The sequence below is a fragment of the Carcharhinus amblyrhynchos genome, chromosome 18 (assembly GCF_965287045.1).
Source record: "Carcharhinus amblyrhynchos chromosome 18, sCarAmb.v2.hapA, whole genome shotgun sequence".
In the NCBI taxonomy this organism is placed as follows: Eukaryota; Metazoa; Chordata; class Chondrichthyes; order Carcharhiniformes; family Carcharhinidae; genus Carcharhinus; species Carcharhinus amblyrhynchos.
This window is the reverse complement of record NC_137341.1, coordinates 20347090-20365661: the sequence shown is the minus strand read 5'-3', so window position 1 is coordinate 20365661 and position 18572 is coordinate 20347090. Positions and strand designations below refer to the sequence as shown.

At 43.7% G+C, this 18572-nt stretch overlaps 1 protein-coding gene across 6 annotated transcripts in view; it reads left to right on the top strand.

Annotated features, from left to right (window-relative positions):
• Positions 1–18572, top strand: part of tom1l2b (target of myb1 like 2 membrane trafficking protein b) — a 79970-nt gene that overhangs the window by 36817 nt on the left and 24581 nt on the right. For all 6 annotated transcript variants that reach the window (XM_080206487.1, XM_080206486.1, XM_080206484.1 and 3 more), the window contains 5 exons: positions 1115–1267; positions 3500–3616; positions 4476–4609; positions 15670–15718; positions 16104–16227. In XM_080206487.1, the coding sequence (XP_080062613.1) occupies positions 1115–1267; positions 3500–3616; positions 4476–4609; positions 15670–15718; positions 16104–16227 (577 nt within the window). The remainder of the gene's footprint in view (positions 1–1114; positions 1268–3499; positions 3617–4475; positions 4610–15669; positions 15719–16103; positions 16228–18572) is intronic.

Below are 18572 nucleotides of genomic sequence, written 5' to 3'. Positions count from 1 at the left end.
GTTAACATATGCCAATGTGTATATGCAGTATTAACTTGCACATAGACTGCATTTTGTTAAACACAAATAAAATCAGTTGTTGGAAGTTGAGCATGCAGCTTTTTGGTTAATTTATAGGTTAATTATGGCCTGCAAATTACACAAAACATTGAAATAAACATATTTTCTATCAACCCCTTTCCACTGTTTTAATAGGAGCATTGGTCATTGAAATTGCACAAGCTGCCTTTTTTTATGGGAGAGGGATTTAACTCCTTTGCAGCCTATATGCATGTCAATATTGTAATGACTGCTTTGTATGGTGCTGATTTAAATATTTATTTAAGAAAATTCAATCTTTTATTTCATGGATCTAACTGTTCCCCAGTTATCTCCACATTGATGCTTTCAAAATCTGCATGTAGAATTCCTGCATAGAACTACAGTTTTGGTTTGTTTGTGTGGAAAAAGTTCGAGTCAATGATTACCTTTTGCAGTGAAGAGGGTCTGCCCCTAGATTGGTTACTAAATTTCAAGTTGTGCTCTTTTCTAAAAAAAAAGAAATACTATTGCATTGCAATTGTTGCACTCTACTTCAAGTGGGGAAAAGTCTTGGGTGTTTGACATCTCTGAATACCATAACTGATGTTATTTATGTGCACTCTGGATATAGCGGGAGAATCTCATTTTATCTCTGTTTAAGGGAGTTTCTGTGCACCTCCACATTTGCCCAGGGACTCCTCTCTTTTCAATTTATGTCAACATTGTTGTAACTGGTCTATTTTGTGCTTGTTTAGAATCTTTTTGTAGATTTGATACTACATTTTTAAAGTTTTTGTCTTTGAAACAATTTTAAAAAACACTCATTTTGAAAATGTACTAAAGAACACAGAAAATTACAGCACAGGAAATTAAATTAAATTTAAATTAAATTAAAAGGAAAAGGCCCTCTGAGCCTACACCGATCATACTGTGATAAAGCTGGATGAGTCAGTGAATCATTGCTTTGTCAGAGGTTGGTAAGTGTTTATTAGCATTCATTTTGAACCCCTCTGAAAATAAAGACTATTGGAATTTCAACATTGTTTCCATTTTTCACAGAATATATGTGGTTATAAATTGTTTTTGATTGCAGTGTATTCCTGAGGTGGATCCTGCAATGAACAAGCCAATGCCTCCATCCCTGCAGAAAAACGCAAACAGCTTTCCATCTGCACCGTCCACACTAACTGCCTATTCAGTTCCTCAAGGCCTTCCAACTGGTCCAATCACTGCAAATGTTGAACAGGTGAAAAAGCAACTTGTATTTATATAACACCTTTTAAGAACATATGAAATAAGATCCTGAGTAGAACATATGGTTAAACGTTGAGCCTATCCACCATTCACTATAATCATGGCTGATCTACTGCACTTGCACTTTCTCACCCACTCCCCATATACCTTGATGCCCTGAGAGGTCAAAAATCTGTCTTGGCCTTGAATACTATTAATGATAGAGTTCTGCAATTCTCTGCGTTGAGAATTCCAAAGCTTCACAACTGTCTCCATCTCCATCCTGAATGATTGCCTTCTTGTCTTGAGACTATGCCCCCATATTCTGGGTTCCCCAGCCAGGGGAAATCACCCAATGTCCACCCTGTCAAGCCCCTTCAGAATCATTTTGTTTCCATGAATTCACCTGTCATCCTTCTAAACTCCAGAAAGCATTGCTCAATTTTGTTTTTTGATTCATTCAGGGATGTGGGCTTTGGCTCATCCCAAATTGAACCGCTGCAGTCATGTGCTATTGGTGCACTCTCAGTACTGTTGGGGAGGGATTCCCAGGATTTTGACCCAGCAACAATGAAGGAATAGCAATATAGTTAGTCAGGATGGTGAGTGCCTTGGAGGGGAACTTCCAGCTAGTGATGTTCCCATGTATCTAATTTACTCAGCCTCCCATCATTAAACAACCCTCCCAAGAACAAATTCAGTGAACCTCCAGTGCACTGCCTCCAAGATGAGTATAACCTTTTAGATATGGTGACCAAAACTGCACACTGTTCCAGGTATGATTTCACCAAAATCCTTTACAACATGGCAAGACTTTCTTGTTGATGCACTCTAGTCCCCTTACAAGGCATAAAGACTTGCTGTACCTTAATGCTAATCTTTTGTGTTTCTTGTACAAATATCTTTGAATATGAATAGTTACATGTTTCATGCCTTTTTGAAAGAATTCTGCTTTGCTATTCTATCTGCTTTCTTGTTGCCCATTCACTTAACCTATCTATAACTCTGCATCCTCCTTGCAGCTCATATTCCCACCTAGCTTTGTGTTGTCAGTAAACATGGATACACTATTTTTGGTTTCTTCATAAAGAATTGTAAATTGCTGAGGACCCAACACCTGATTGTTGTGGAGCTCCCCCATTCAAAGCCTGCCAACTTGCAGATACCCTGTTGATCCCTTCTGTGTGATTCCTGACCATGAATCAATCCACTATCCAAGTTAATATAACATATAAAATGTTTCATGGTGCTTCGCAGCATTATAAATCAAAATTTGATGCACTGCTAAATAAGGCAATATTGGAGCAGATGGCTGAAAGCTTTTTCAAAGATATGGGTTTTTAGGACTGTTTAATGGGGAAAAGAGAGGCAGATAAATTACAGAGGGAATATCACTCTTGCCGCCTGGGCAGCTGAAAGCACCAGTGGTGGAGCAGTTGTTCAAGAGGCCAGAATTAGGAATGCACATATTTCAAGAAGAGGCAGCACAGTGGTTAGCACTGCTGCCTCACAGCGCCAGGGATTTGGGTTTGATTCCGGCTTTGGTCACTGTCTGTGCAGACTCTGCACATTCGCCCTGTGTCTGCATGGATTTCCTCCGGGTGCTCCAAATGCATGGGGTTCTGAGGATAGGGCCTGGGTGGGATTGTGGTTGGTGCAGACTCAATAGGCTGAATGGCTTTCTTCTGCATTGTAGGGATTCTATGAAGGTTGAATGGGTTGGAGGAGATAATACAGTGAAGGTACAAGGTCATGGATGGATTTGCAAATTAGGATGAGAATTGTAAATTTGAATCATTGCCAAACGTTTGTAGGACTCCAAGCTCCCCAACCACAGAAAATAAGAATGGCAGAGTATTTACTATTTCAAATTTGGTGCAAAGAAGATACTATTTTGCCAGTTAATTTATCGCACATTTTGCCTTGAGCACCAGTAGGCAACACATACTTATGATTATTTTAACCCCTCATGGGAAGACAGTAGAGGAATTTGTTTCAGTCGCACACTTCAAATCACGTTTTCCTGCTCGCATTTGTAGCAGACATAGATATGACGCTGGACCAATTATGTTTGTGACTATGCAGTATCCAATAAATGGATTATGACTGAGATGGTACAGTAGATGAGACAACCATCTTCTGGTTTTTCAGTATGAGATTGAGTCTGTTTCTGTGCTTGCAATATTCTATGTTGGCTAATCTAAGGGTTTACCCTTTATTTTAAGTTGAGCCTTTTGTATGGCAGCTTGCCAGGTTGCGCAGTGAGCTGGACGTTGTCCGTGGAAATGCAAAAGTGATGTCAGAGATGTTGACTGAAACGATCCCTGGGCAGGAGAATCAATCTGACTTTGAGTTGCTGCAGGTGAGAATACTGAACTTAAGTTGCGTTTTAACCTTAGTAACACACCATGTGGTACCATGCCTCAGTAAAACAGGGACCCATGTCATGTTAATCTTGAAAGTAAAATTTCTAAATTTTAGATTGCAAAAATTTCAAAAGTTAGCAATATTTATAAGTCCTCCAGTAAGACAACTTTGTTGTACAATCTATAGGCAACTTTGTGGCTCATTCAGGAGTTTCAGTCACATTTTTCAGATAGTATGGAAACATACCATTGGAATAAATGACATGAGGTTATTGTTTTATTGAAGGGTGGATGTTTTGAATACATTTGTGAACCATTTCTTTCTTTGAGATCTGAAGCAAGATCCCACTGCAAGTTATAGAAAGTAAAACACAGAAAGAAACTATTGGGTCTGTCACTTACACTGATGCTCATTTGTAAACCAGAACTATCTATTCTAATTCCATTGCCTAGCCTTTTGCCAATATTACTTCCATTCATCTTTTTCAAATGTTTATCTCGTTAGGGTGAATGTTGTCTGTACTGCCAGGTGTTGGGAACCCACAAAAATGGAGTCTGAGGTAGTTTTGACCTCTGAGCATTATGTCACTAAATTGACAGGCTAGCTTGGAAGCGTATGTGACTGATGTGAGAAATACATGAAATACACATTTGGCCTGAAGTTAAGTATTTTAGGTGTTTGGCCTGTGCATTATCCAACCTGGGACAGCGTGATATACTGACAGAACAAGAAGAAACACTGTTTTCAAATCTGTTATTGCTCTTCATTCACCAAAAATCTTTCTAAATAATTCTGTTTAATTGTGCTTTTAGTGTTGTAGCACTGGTTAATATGTCCTGTGCTCTTTAAACAAGGAATTAAACCGTACATGCCGAGCAATGCAGCAACGAGTTGTAGAACTTCTCTCCAATGTAACCAATGAAGAGATCACAGAGGAACTTCTACATGTAAATGATGATCTTAATAATGTCTTTCTTCGGTATGAGAGGTGAGTGATTAGTTTGTTACTGCTTTGTGGAAATGATTTTCCTCACCTGTGACAGGTTTAGCATTAAAGTAAAACGTATGTTGTGTTTGACAGTCATAGTTTCTAAGTGCCTTTGGCTAGTTCTGCCATGCAAAGAGGATAATGGTTTGTAGCCAGAGCTGTCAAATTTTATTGTTTTAAGCCAGTTACAGTTTCTCTTCTAATTCAATGAGTAGAGAAGAACAATAGAGGACTCAGGAGCTTCTTAAATGATTGAAGGATTTCTGTATAGTGAATAAGAAAATATTGTTTCTTCTGGTTGAAGAGTTACTGATAAAGGGTTATACTCACTAAGAAAATGAGAGTTTAGTAGAAATGGTGTGTTTTTGTTCACGGGATGTGGGCATCACTGTCTGGACCATCATTTATTGCCCATCCCTAAACTGCCCGTTTCAGAGGGCAGTTAAGAGCAACTGTATTGGTGTGGATCTGGAGTCACATGTATGCCTGACCAGGTGAGGGTAACAGATTTGCTTCCCTAAAGGACATTAGTGAACCAAATGGGTTTTTATGACAATCAGCAATGATTTCAGGTCATCATTAGACTTCTAATTCCAGATTTTTTTAAATTGAATTCAAATTTTACCATCTGCCATGGTGGGATTTGAACCCAGGTCTCCAGAACATTACCCTGGGTCTCTGGATTATTAGTCTAATGATAACACCACTATGCCGCCGCCTCCCTGATGCACTGTGATAGGATATTGTTCAGGGAGAGACTATTGCATCCTTTAAGAGACGGTGGGTAAATATTTGAATGAAGGAAATTACAAGCCTGTGGGGAAATAGCAGAGCGTTAGGATTAATTTTTGATTGCTCCAACAAAGATCTAGCACAGGTGCATTGGACTAAATGCCCTTCAGTTGTGTTAGAATTGTGGTTCCAAATCATCCTCCGTTTGACTTGATGTTGAGAACTCTGTTCCTGTGTAAAAAGTTTGGATGTAGAAATAAAAATGGAAAATGGAAATATTCAGCAGGTCTGACAACATCCCTGGAGAAAGGAACAATTAACATGTTAATGACTTTTCATCAGAACTTCAAAAGCCATATTAGTTATCACCAGGGCCAGTGGTTTGTTGCTTCAGTCTGTTTGAAAATCTGTATTTTCCTGGCTTCATATTTTAAATGCGATGTACAGTGGTTGGGCAATAATTCATGCTGTATACACTAAATGCAAATATTCACAAGTTTTGTTGTAGGATTTTGCACTGTGCCTAACTTTCTGAACAAATAACTGCAAAAATCTTTCAGTGGGAACAGTTTCTCCCTTTTTACTCAGTCTAGTTCTCTCATGATTTTGCACACCTCTATCAAATCTCCTCTTTGCCTTCTGCTCTCCGAGAACAGTCCAACTTCTCCAATCTATCTTCATAACTGACGTTTCTCATCCTAAGAACCAATTTTTTAGTAAACTTTTTTGGCTCTCCCTCCGGTGTGTTCACATCCACCCTATAGTGTGGCACCAATACTCTAGCTGAGTTCTATCTGGTGTATTATACAAGTTCTATTTGTATTATACAAGTTAAACTAGAAAGGTTGGGGGGAGGGAACAGAGATGAGGAGACAGACCGAGGAGGTTAGCTCCTGGGTAGGGAAGGACTGTAGACAGTATGACAGGGAGGTTAGACGGGTGGTGGAGAAGAGAAATGTCCAGACTGAGGGGCTGAGGTGTGTCTATTTTAATGCCAGGAGTGTAGTAAGTAAGGTAGATGAGCTTACGGCGTGGATTGCTGCTTGGGAATGTGATGTGGTGGCCATTACTTACGTGGCGAAAAACTGCAGCAGGCGACGGTGCAGAGGGACCTCGGGGTCCTTGTGCATGAGTCGCAAAAACCCAGCTTGCAGGTGCAGCAGGTGGTCAGGAAGGCGAATGGGATGCTGGCCTTCGTAGCGAGGGGGATTGAATATAAAAGTAGGGAGGTCTTGCTGCAGCTGTATAGGGCATTGGTGAGGCCGCAGCTGGAGTACTGTGTGCAGTTTTGGGCGCCGCACCTGCGCAAGGATATTTTGGCCCTGGAGGGAGTGCAGAGGAGGTTTACTAGGCTGATACCAGAGTTGAGGGGATTGAGCTATGAGGAGAGGCTGAATAAACTAGGCTTGTACTCGCTAGAGTTTAGAAGAATGAGGGGAGATCTCATTGAGACGTATAAGATGATGAATGGGATGGATAGGATAGAGGTGGAGAGACTCTTCCCGCTCAAAAAAGACAGTAGGACTAGGGGGCACAGCCTCAAGATAAAGGGGAGGCGGTTTAGAACGGAGTTGAGGAGGAACTTCTTCACTCAAAGGGTGGTGAATCTCTGGAATTCTCTGCCCGTTGAAGTGGTGAAGGCTGCCTCGCTAAATATTTTTAAGAAGCGGGTTGATGGGTTCATGATAAGAGAGGGGATTAAGGGTTATGGGGAGAGGGCGGGAAAGTGGAACTGAGCCACAACAGATCAGCCATGATCTTATTGAATGGCAGGGCAGGCTCGAAGGGCTAGATGGCCTACTCCTGCTCCTATTTCTTATGTTCTTATGTTCTTATTACAGAGACTTGGATATCTCAGGGACAGGACTGGGTACTTCAGGTGCCAGGATTCAGATGCTTCAGGAAGGACAGGGTTGGGGGCAAAAGAGGTGGTGGAGTGGCGCTGTTGATCACGGACAGTGTCATGACTGCAGAGAAGGAGGATGCTGTGGAGGGACTGTCTACAGAGTCTCTGTGGGTGGAAGTTAGGAACAGCAAAGGGTCAATAACTTTGCTGGGTGTTTTCTATAGGCCACCCAGTAGTGACAGGGAAGTTGAGGTGCAGATAGGGAAACAGATCCTAGAGAGATGTAGAAATAACAGAGTTGTCGTGATGGGAGACTTTAATTTCCCAAACATCGACTGGAATATCCCAAGGGTAAGGGGTTTGGATGGGGAGGAGTTTGTTAGGTGTGTTCAGAAGGGTTTCCTGGCACAGTACGTGGATAAGCCAACGAGAGGAGAGGCTGTACTTGACCTGGTGCTGGTTAATGAACCAGGACAGGTGTGGGATCTCTCGGTAGGGGAGCATCTTGGGGATGGAGATCATAATTCTACCTCCTTCACGATAGCATTTGAAAGAGAAAGGATCAGGCAGGCTAGGAAGGAGTTTGTCTGGAGTAAGGGGAAATATGAAGACATCAGGCAGATAATTGGACAAATAAACTGGAAGGAGGCGCTCTTGGGGAAAAGTACAGAAGGAAGGTGGCGGATATTCAAGGAATGTTTGACTGGAGCTCTGCATGATAACGTTCTGATGAGACGAGGAGGTTTTGGTAGGGCGTGGGAACCGTGGTGCAGGAAGGTTGTGGTGAACCTAGTCAGGAAGAAAAGAAAGGTGTATAAAAGGTTCAGAGAGCTAGGAGATGTTAAGGATCTAGAGGAGTATAAGTCTTGTAGAAAGGAGCTTAAAGAGGAAATTAGGAGAGCCAGAAGGGGTCATGAGAAGGCCTTGGCAGGTAAGATTAAGGAGAATCCCAAGGCCTTCTACAAATATGTGAAAAGTAAAAGGATGAGAAGAGAATGGGTAGGACCTATAAAAGATGAAGGGGGAAAAGTCTGTGTGGAACCGGAAGAAATGGCAGAGGTGCTTAATGAGTACTTTTTGCCTCGGTATTCACGGTGGAAAGTGATCTGGGAGGTTGTACTACAGGTTTGCGGCAGTCTGAAAAGATTGAGTATGTGGATGTTAAGGAAGAGGATGTGTTAGAACTTTTAAACTCTATCAAGATAGACAAGTCGCCGGGACCGGATGGGATGTACCCCAGGTTACTGTGGGAGGTGAGGGAAGTAATTGCAGAGCCTCTGGCGATGATCTTAGCGTCATCGACGGAGACAGGAGCGGTTCCGGAGGATTGGAGGATTGTGGATGTGGTTCCTATTTTCAAGAAAGGGAATAGGGATAGCCCGGGAAATTACCGACCAGTGAGTCTGACCTCAGTGGTCGATAAGCTGATGGAGAGGCTTCTGAGGGACAAGATTTATGAGCATTTGGAGAAGTTTAGAATGATCAGAAATAGTCAACATGGTTTTGTCAAGGGCAGGTCGTGCCTTACAAGCCTAGTTGAGTTCTTTGAGAATGTGCCTGAACACATTGACGAAGGAAGAGCGGTAGACATGGTTTACATGGACTTCAGCAAGGCATTTGATAAGGTCCCCCATGCAAGACTTCTTGAGAAGGTGAGAGGGCATGGGATCCAAGGGGCTTTGGCCTTGTGGATCCAGAACTGGCTTGCCTGCAGAAGGCAGAGAGTGGTTGTGGATGAGTCTTTTTCTTCATGGAGGTCAGTCACCAGTGGAGTGCCCCAGGGATCTGTTCTAGGACCCTTGCTGTTTGCCGTTTTCATAAATGACCTGGATGAGGAAGTGGAGAGATGGGTTAGTAAGTTCGCCGACGATATGAAGGTTGGTGGTGTTGTGGATGGTCTGGAGGGATGTCAGAAGTTGCAGCGGGACATAGATAGGATGCAAGACTGGGCGGAGAAGTGGCAGATGGACTTCAACGCAGATAAATGTGTAGTGGTCCATTTTGTCAGGACCAATGGGATGAAGGAATACAATATCAAGGGTAAGAGCCTTAGCTGTGTTGAAGAGCAGAAGGATCTTGGGGTCCGGTTCCACAGGACTCTTAAATCGGCCTCGCAGGTGGAGGATGTGGTCAAGAAGGCATATGGTGCACTGGCCTTCATTAATCGAGGGATTGAGCTTAGGAGTCGGGAGGTAATGCTGCAACTTCAGAAGACCCTTGTCAGACCCCACTTGGAGTACTGTGCGCAGTTCTGGTCGCCTCACAATAGGAAGGACGTGGAAGCTATTGAAAGGGTGCAGAGGAGATTTACAAGGATGTTGCCTGGATTGGGAGGCATGCCTTATGAAGATAGGTTGAGGGAGCTGGGACTCTTCTCCCTGGAGAGGTGTAGGTTGAGAGGCGACCTGATAGAGGTTTATAAGACATTGAGAGGAATAGATAGGGTGGATTCTCAGAGGCTGTTTCCCCGGGCTGAAATGGTTGCTACGAGAGGACACAAATTTAAGGTGCAGGGAAGCAAGTACAGAGGAGATGTTAGGGGTAAGTTTTTCACTCAGAGGGTGGTGAGTGAATGGAATCGGCTGCTGTCGGTGGTGGTGGAGGCGAACTCGCTGGGGTCTTTTAAAAGACTTCTGGATGAGTGTATGGGATCTAATGGGATTGGGGGTTATAGATAGGTCAATGGCTTAGTAGGTATAGATGTGATCAGCGCAACTTGTGGGCCGAAGGGCCTGTTTGTGCTGTAGTGTTCTATGTTCTGCATAATCTCCTTGCTCTTTTACTCTATGCCCCTCTTAATAAAGTCTAGCCTATTGTACTCTTTGTTAACTGCACTCTCCACCAGTTGTGCCTCCTTCAATGACTTATGCACATGTAGTTGTACTCTTTATATTATACCATCTCAATGTTCTTCCCACCAAAATTAATCGCCTCCATTTTTGCATTGAAAATCTTCTGCCATCTATATGCCTACTCATCCAACTTGCCTATATCCTTTTAGAAGTTTTATACTGTCCTCATAGTTTACTATGCTTCCAAATCTTACATCATCTATAAACATGAAATTGTCTCCCATACACCATGATCTAGATAATGAATAAAGTAAGTGTCCTAATACACTTACTTTATTCATTAGGAATCTCCATTACGAATCTTACTCCAGCATGAAGAATATCCATTAATCATAACTTGCTGTTTACTGTTAATCAACCAATTCTGTATCCATGTTGCTATTGTCTCTTTTATTCTATGGGTTATAACTTTTCTCTCAAGTAAGTTGTGTGGTACTGTATCAAATGACTTCCCTGAATCCTCTATTACCTTTTCCAAAAAACGCCATGCACTGGTAAGTTAATTACTCAGTTTGAGTCTATAAATAATTCAAATCAGCCAAAAGCCTGCAAGAGGATTTCAGGTTACATTTCTTTTAGGGAACATTGGCAGAATCTTCCTGGAGTTTGTCAAAGTGCCAGTTTTGGACCGAAAAATGATGCAGATCCTGCTGACTCAGGTTTTGGCATGGAATCTTCCATTTAAATTGACTGTTTTGTTCAGAACAGGTTTCACAATGTACTAATAGCACCCTCCCATTGATTCGCTTGCCCAAGAGGAACATCAACTGTACAATTAGTGGGGAATTCCATTTAGACACTGCCCCAGCATTTGTTGCAGAGCCATGAGAAGTGATGGCTGCCAGAAAGCCAGCACCATAATTTCCCGAGGCACCTTGGACAAGACTGCTGGATGCATGTGGAGCAGAAGTGGGATTGTCCTACTCTTGCTCCCTAAACATTGCCTGCATGACAGCTACCGGACCCTTTCGAGGCAGGAGACAGTCCAAGATGAGTAGAAGGTTGCAAGAGACCAGCCCCTCCCCTCCCGAGATTGTATAAGAACATAAGAAATAGGAGCAGGAGTAGGCCATCCAGCCCTTCGAGCCTGCCCCGCCATTCAATAAGATCATGGCTGATCTGTCGCTGCTCAGTTCCACTTTCCCGCCCTCTCCCCATAACCCTTAATCCCCTCTCCTATCAAAAACCCATCAACCCGCGTCTTAAAAATATTTAGCGAGGCAGCCTCCACCACTTTAACGGGCAGAGAATTCCAGAGATTCACCACCCTTTGAGTGAAGAAGTTCCTCCTCAACTCCGTTCTAAACCGCCCCCCTTTTATCTTGAGGCTGTGCCCCCTAGTCCTATTGTCTTTTTTGAGCGGGAAGAGTCTTTCCACCTCTATCCTATCCATCCCATTCATCATCTTATACGTTTCAATGAGATCTCCTCTCATTCTTCTAAACTCTAACGAGTACAAGCCCAGTTTATTCAGCCTCTCCTCATAGCTCAACCCTTTCAACTCCGGTATCAGCCTAGTAAACCTCCTCTGCACTCCCTCCAAGGCCAAAATATCGTTGCGCAGGTGCGGCGCCCAAAAATGCACACAGTACTCCAGTTGCGGCCTCACCAATGCCCTATACAGCTGCAGCAAGACCTCCCTACTTTTATATTCAATCCCCTTCGCTATGAAGGCCAGCATCCCATTCGCCTTCCTGACCACCTGCTGCACCTGCAAGCTGGGTTTTTGCGACTCATGCACAAGGACCCCGAGGTCCCTCTGCACCGTCGCCTGCTGCAGTTTTTCGCCTCGTAAGTAATACTCCTTCCTACCATTTTTCCTACCAAAGTGGACCACCTCACACTTGCCAACATTAAATTCCATTTGCCATTTCCTGGCCCATTCGCCCAGCCTATCTAGATCCTTCTGCAGACTCTCCACACCCTCCGCACAATTTGCCGTTCCCCCAATCTTGGTGTCATCAGCAAATTTCGACACTCTACACTCGGTTCCCTCCTCCAGATCATCTATATAAATGGTAAAAAGCTGAGGCCCCAGCACCGACCCCTGGGGCACTCCACTAGTCACCATCCGCCAATCCGAATAGCACCCGTTGGCTCCCACTCTCTGCCTCCTATTTGACAACCAATCCTCTATCCACGCTAACACCCTACCCCCAACTCCATGTCCCTCGACCTTCTGCAATAACCTCTTGTGAGGCACTTTGTCAAACGCTTTCTGAAAATCTAGAAAGACCACATCTACCGGCTCTCCTCTATCCACCGCCCTAGACACATCCTCATAGAACTCCAGTAAATTTGTCAGACACGACTTCCCTTTAATGAAACCGTGCTGCGTCTGCTCTATCAAGCAATTCCCTTCAAGATGCCTCGCAATTTCCTCCTTAATGACAGATTCTAACATTTTACCTACCACAGACGTTAAACTAACCGGCCTATAATTCCCCGCCTTTTGTCTGGCACCCTTCTTAAACAACGGCGTAACATTAGCCGTTTTCCAATCATCCGGCACTTCCCCGGAATCCAGCGACGTTTGGAAAATAACCACCAAGGCATCCACTATCACCTCCGCCATTTCTTTCAGAACCCTCGGATGCATTCCATCCGGTCCTGGGGACTTGTCCACAATCAGCCCCTCCAGTCTGTCGAGCACCGCCTTTCTAGTAACAGTAATGTCATTAAGACCCTCCAGTCCTACCACCTTTCTATCGCTAACACCCGGCAAATTATTCACGTCTTCCTCCGTGAAGACAGAAACAAAAAAGTTATTCAATACCTTAGCCATATCCCCATCCCCTACCACTAGGTCCCCTTTCTCATCCTCTAAAGGACCAACATTTACCCTAGCCAGCCTCTTCCTTTTTATATATTTATAAAAACTCTTGCTATCCTTTTTTATATTAAGCGCTAGCCCAGCTTCATAGTTTCTCCTACCATTCCTTATCAACTTCTTTGTCAATCTTTGTTGACATTTAAACCTCTCCCAATCCTCTTCTCGCCCACTACTCTTAGCTACTCTAAATTCCTCCGCTTTTAGTTTAACACTTTCCTTCACCTCCTTTGTTATCCACGGCTTATTACCTCTCCTCCTACTATCCTTTTTGACCATCGGAATAAATTTCCGTTGAGCACCAAGAAAGATCTCCTTAAAGATCCTCCACTGCTCCTTAACAGACCCTCCCTCCAATGCGCTCTCCCAGTCCACATTCGCCAATTCTTCTCTCATCCTACCGTATTTCCCTCTATTCAAACAAAGGACGCGTGTCCGGGAACCCACTTTCTCCTCCTCCATCTGCACCAGAAACTCCACCATACAATGATCACTCTCCCCAAGAGGATCCTTCACCACAAGGTCCCTAATTCTACCCGCTTCATTACATAGCACCAGATCCAAGATAGCTCGCTCCCTCGTCGGCTCCAACACACACTGTTCAAGGAAACTATCCCGGCAGCATTCCAAGAACTCTTCCTCGAGCCCCCCACGTCCAACATGGGTCGACCAATCAATATGCAGATTGAAATCTCCCATAACTACGGCCGTCCCATTCCTGCACGCCGCACTGATTTGCGCGTTAACAGCCCGCCCCACCTCCAGATCATTATTCGGGGGCCTATAGACGACACCCACCAGCGTCTTCCTCCCTTTGCTGTTCCTAATCTCCACCCACAACGATTCCACCCTCTGCTCCTTGGCTCCAATATCATCCCTTACTACCACCATGATTCTATCCTTAATCAGCAGAGCTACGCCCCCCCCTTTTCCCTCCTGTCTATCCTTCCTAAACACTTGATAGCCCTGTACATTCAGCTCCCAGTCCCTGTCACCCTGCAGCCACGTCTCTGTAATGGCCACCAGATCGTATCCATTTGTGTCGATCTGCGCCACCAGCTCATCCACTTTATTCCGAATGCTTCGTGCATTCAGATAAAGCGCTTTCATCCCAGCCTTCACCTGGATCCTATTTGCCGCAACGCCACCAACTATACTCACGCCCCCTACTCCCTCTATTATTGGGACATCCTCGACCTCTTCCCTTACATGTACACTCTCCTTAACTTTAGACCTCGTAAGGTCACCTACCCTCACACCCTCCCCCCCCCTAATTAGTTTAAAGCCCTGTCTACAGTCCTCTTTACTCAATTCGCCAGCACTCTGGTCCCAGCACGGTTCAGACCAACCCCATCCCTCCCGAACAGGTCCCACGTATCCCAATACTGGTGCCAATGCCCCATAAATTCAAACCCATTCCTCCCACACCAATCCCTGAGCCACCCATTCACTTCCTTAATCCTGTCAACCCTACGCCCATCTGCACACGGTTCAGGCAGTAGCCCAGAGATAACCACCTTGTCGGTTCTACTTTTTAATTCCATTCCAAGCTTTTCATACTCCCTCCCCAGATCCTCAGTCTGCATTTTGCTTACGTCGCCGGCACCCACATGTACCACAACGACCGGATTCTCACCCTCCCACTCCAGGTTCATCTGCAGCCCAGCTGCGACATCCCGTACCCGAGCACCAGGCAGACAACACACCCTTCTGTGCACTTTGTCATTGTGACAAAGGACAGTGTCAATACCCTTCACCCCACTATCCCCAATAATTACTACGTTCCTTTTCCTTTTCTCTTTGCCTATGTCCTGCTGCAGCACTGTACCGTGTGCAGCTTGCTCACCAACCTCACCTGCCTCGTTCTCGTCCAACTTGGAAGCAAGAACCTCAAACCTGTTATGCAGATTAAGAGGCTGAGGCCTCCGCTTCTCACCCCCCTTCCTCTTCCCAGTAGCCCCCTCTTGTCCCTGACCCTTAGAGTTAGCTAGTCTAGGGGGGGTGGATGTCACTTGCACCCCATTGACAATGGCACCCTCTCTCCCCTTGATGAGCCTCAGTGTCTGTATATCTAAACTTACCCCACCTCAGTCCCAAGTAATATTTATCTGCATGCCCCATGTCTTCTCTGGTGCTCCCAAAGCCTCGAGCACCATGTAGGGTGATGTCCTCCTGAGCACTCACCTCCAAAATCCTCCAGTGTGCTGGTTCACACTTATAGAGCTGTTGTAAATGACACCAGAGTGAAGTTACTCTGTGCCTTGTTCCACGAGCTGTGAAAATCCCATGAGTGCCTGATGATTAGATGCAAATATGTTAAAATCAGCTTCTCAATTTTCCTGGGTGTGATCTGGACGACTCCGCCAGTGAAGGGCTCTGAAATAATATCACACCACTTGATTAAGCTGGCATGAATTGCACTTTTCAACTCTCCCTCGGTAATTTGATGCAACTCTGAAAAGCCAGGGGTTCAAAATCTCACCTATTCAAAGAGGGCACTTGGGAACATGATCAAATTGAGAGAGGCAGAGTAGAGTAATATGTTGGGGAAAAAAATGTAACATTGTTTTGTAGCCTAAGTGGTTCTGTTCCTGTACTTGGTTTGATGTTTTGTAAGGCAAGAATGTAAGAAATGCCACTGCAAACTGAAAACTCCAACAGTAACTAACCAAGCAGAAGAATTTGGATTTTTTGTTTTGGTCACACCTCCGCACCACACCGGGACGTGCTGGAGCCATTAAAGTCGACAGCTAATGTATAACCATATGGCTTTTCCTGATTTGTCATTTCTTCTGTGCAGATTTGAACGATGTAGATCAGGGCGTGGAAGTCAGGAAGCAGAGGATGGTGTAAGTAATGACTGTGCGTTTTGTTAAAAATCTGACAAAGTCATCGAGTGAATCATGGTTATGTAAACATCATATAATTTCTTCTAAATATGTTTGTGTTTCAGCAACCACAGGGAATTAATTTTAAGACATATTTATTCCCTTTGTTAGATGTCTTCAATTTCACCCTGTTGCTCTACCCACTTGCCACTATCAAGAAATTTAATGCCTGTGTAAATTTCTGAGGCTATTAGGTTAAAAGGTTTTGGAGCTCTTTTTACCAAAGTAAGTGAAAAGGGTGACCTTAATTAGAAATGCCCATTTTAATCTGAAAAATGTACAGATTTTGACGAACGGAAGTTTTTAAAACATCACACACTCTGTTCACTTCTCTCTCATTCATTAGGTATTGAATGAAGTTACAGACACAGATAATCTAATAGACTTGGGCCCAGGTTCCCCTGCAGTAGTGAGCCCGATGGTTGGAAATATGACTGCTCCCACTCTGTCCTCACAGCTTGCTGGGCTAGGTAAGGAAGCTATTGATTATCTCACTTTCAATAGGATTAACCAGAATTCCCTGATTTCTGCTCAAAATCCTGATAAATAAATCATTACTATGATCACAGTTGTCAAATATAAAGAATTGCTGTGGAGTTACTTGTCAGCTGATGATGTCAGGATTGGTGACTCCTTATTTGGATTAACTAATAAACCCAGTTTATCATCTGACTGCATTTTTTTTTTTACGCAGCCTTTCCGAGGCAATGGGTGGTTGGCATGTTGATCAAATTTCTGCGGATAAGATTAGGCTGTACAAATTCAAGGACGTCTGTATTTATTACTAACTGCCACGTAAAGTGTTGCGAATATCTTTTTAAACTATTTTTATTGCTCAGTGTGTTGTGGATGATCTTTGGAAGTAATGTATTGTCCTGAAAAGACTACATTGATTTATCTTTATCCAAGAAACTGATTTGATAAGCGTCACAATCCTGGTTTGATTTCTTTTCTCCAACACAGGGATATTACAATGATACAGTGCAAAAGGAGGCCATTGGGTCCATTGAGTCTGCACAACATAATCGCAGCAAGCCCTATCCCCATAACTCCATGCATTTACTCTACTTAGTCCCTCTGACACTAAGGGGCAATTTTGCATGGCCAATGCAGGTCTTTGGACTGTGGGAGGAAACCCATACAGATGTGGGGAGAATGTGCAAACTCTACACAGATAGTGACCCAAGCCAGGAACCAACCTGGGTCCTCAGCGCCGAGAGGCAACAGCGTCAACTACTATGCCACTGTACCGTTGTCCAGTTATTACACCTCTAAAGGGGCTCAGCAGAGACCAGCTATCTGGCCAGTTTGAAGATTAAACTGAATACTTCAAGTTTTGTTAATATTTTGTCAGACGTTGGATGGAATTTTTCTCTAAATTTGTCGAGTGTCAGGCAATGACTGAAAATTGGTGTGTTTCTCTCCAGGGCACAGCCATGTTTCCAGGCCAGATTTTCTGCACAGAAAATCTGGGGGAATGATTTATGCCGTCATTCAGGTGGGGCAGGGTCTGATGGGGTGCCATCAATATAGGGCATTCTGATTTGCACTTAAAATAAGTTTTTCCAATGCCTGCCCCCATCCCAACCATCATGCCACAGAAGTATCAGGGGCACTCTTTCCCACCTAATGCCCAGCCTTATCCCTCAACCTCCAGGAACCTCCACACCCCCAGTGTGGTCATCATGGCTACTTTTCACTTTTGAATACCAGCAGTGATTCATATCATGACATTGCTTGGGGTTTGGGGGAATGAGGATACCTTGTGGGTGGAAGCTATGGCGTAAAGCTCTTTATTATATTAAAATGTATTTAAATTCATGGGGTGTGAACCTGACCACGTCACTGGTGGCGGATGGGAAAATCTCAAACTAAGACAAATTCCATTTTTGGTCGCTCATGAGATTCAGTGGCCATAAGTGATTTCTGAATTGAGCTGCTAGATTTCGACATGTTATTTTTTTTCCTCAGGTTATTAGTAAGCAATGTGAGGTGATTTTTCTCTTGTCCCTCAATAGTAACATTATAACAAATGCTTGGCATTACTAGTGAGCGTATTAGGTTATGGCATCTGACTTGAGAATTGATTGCTATGCTGTCAACAAAAGGAAGAACTCTTATTTATATCACAGCTTTCACAAACACAAAAGAATCCTAAGTATTTTACAGTCAATGAAATTCTTTTGAAGTGTTGTTACTGTTGTCTAATAAAAATGTACAGGCAGCTTATACACAGCTAGATCTCACAGACAGTAATGAGATGATGACAAGATAAGCCATTAGTAATATTAGTTGAGGGCCAGATATTGGCTAAGATAGGGAGTAAACTCCTGTGTTCCTCAAGATAGTAAGAAGTCTCACAGCACCAGGTTAAAGTCCAACAGGTATATTTAGTAGTAAACGCCACTAGCTTTCGGGGTTTGCCCCTTCGTCAGGTGAGTGTGAGTTCTGATCACAGAGCGTATAAAAGCACACACAGTTTACAGAATACTGATTAGCTATAAAGACTCGCATTCTAATCAAGTCTTAAAGGTGCAGACAGTGTGAGTGGAGATAGCATGATAGAACTCCCACTCACCTGACGAAGGGGCAAACCCTGAAAGCTAGTGGCATTTATTACCAAATAAACCTGTTGGACTTTAACCTGGTGTTGTGAGACTTTTTACTGTGTTTACCCCAGTCCAACGCCAGCATCTCCACATCATGACTTCTTCAAGATATGCAGTGGAATCTTTTATATCCACCTGAGAGAGCAAACAAGCCTTGGTTTAACATCTCACCCCGTTGACAAGGGGGGGGGAAACCATAAGATTCT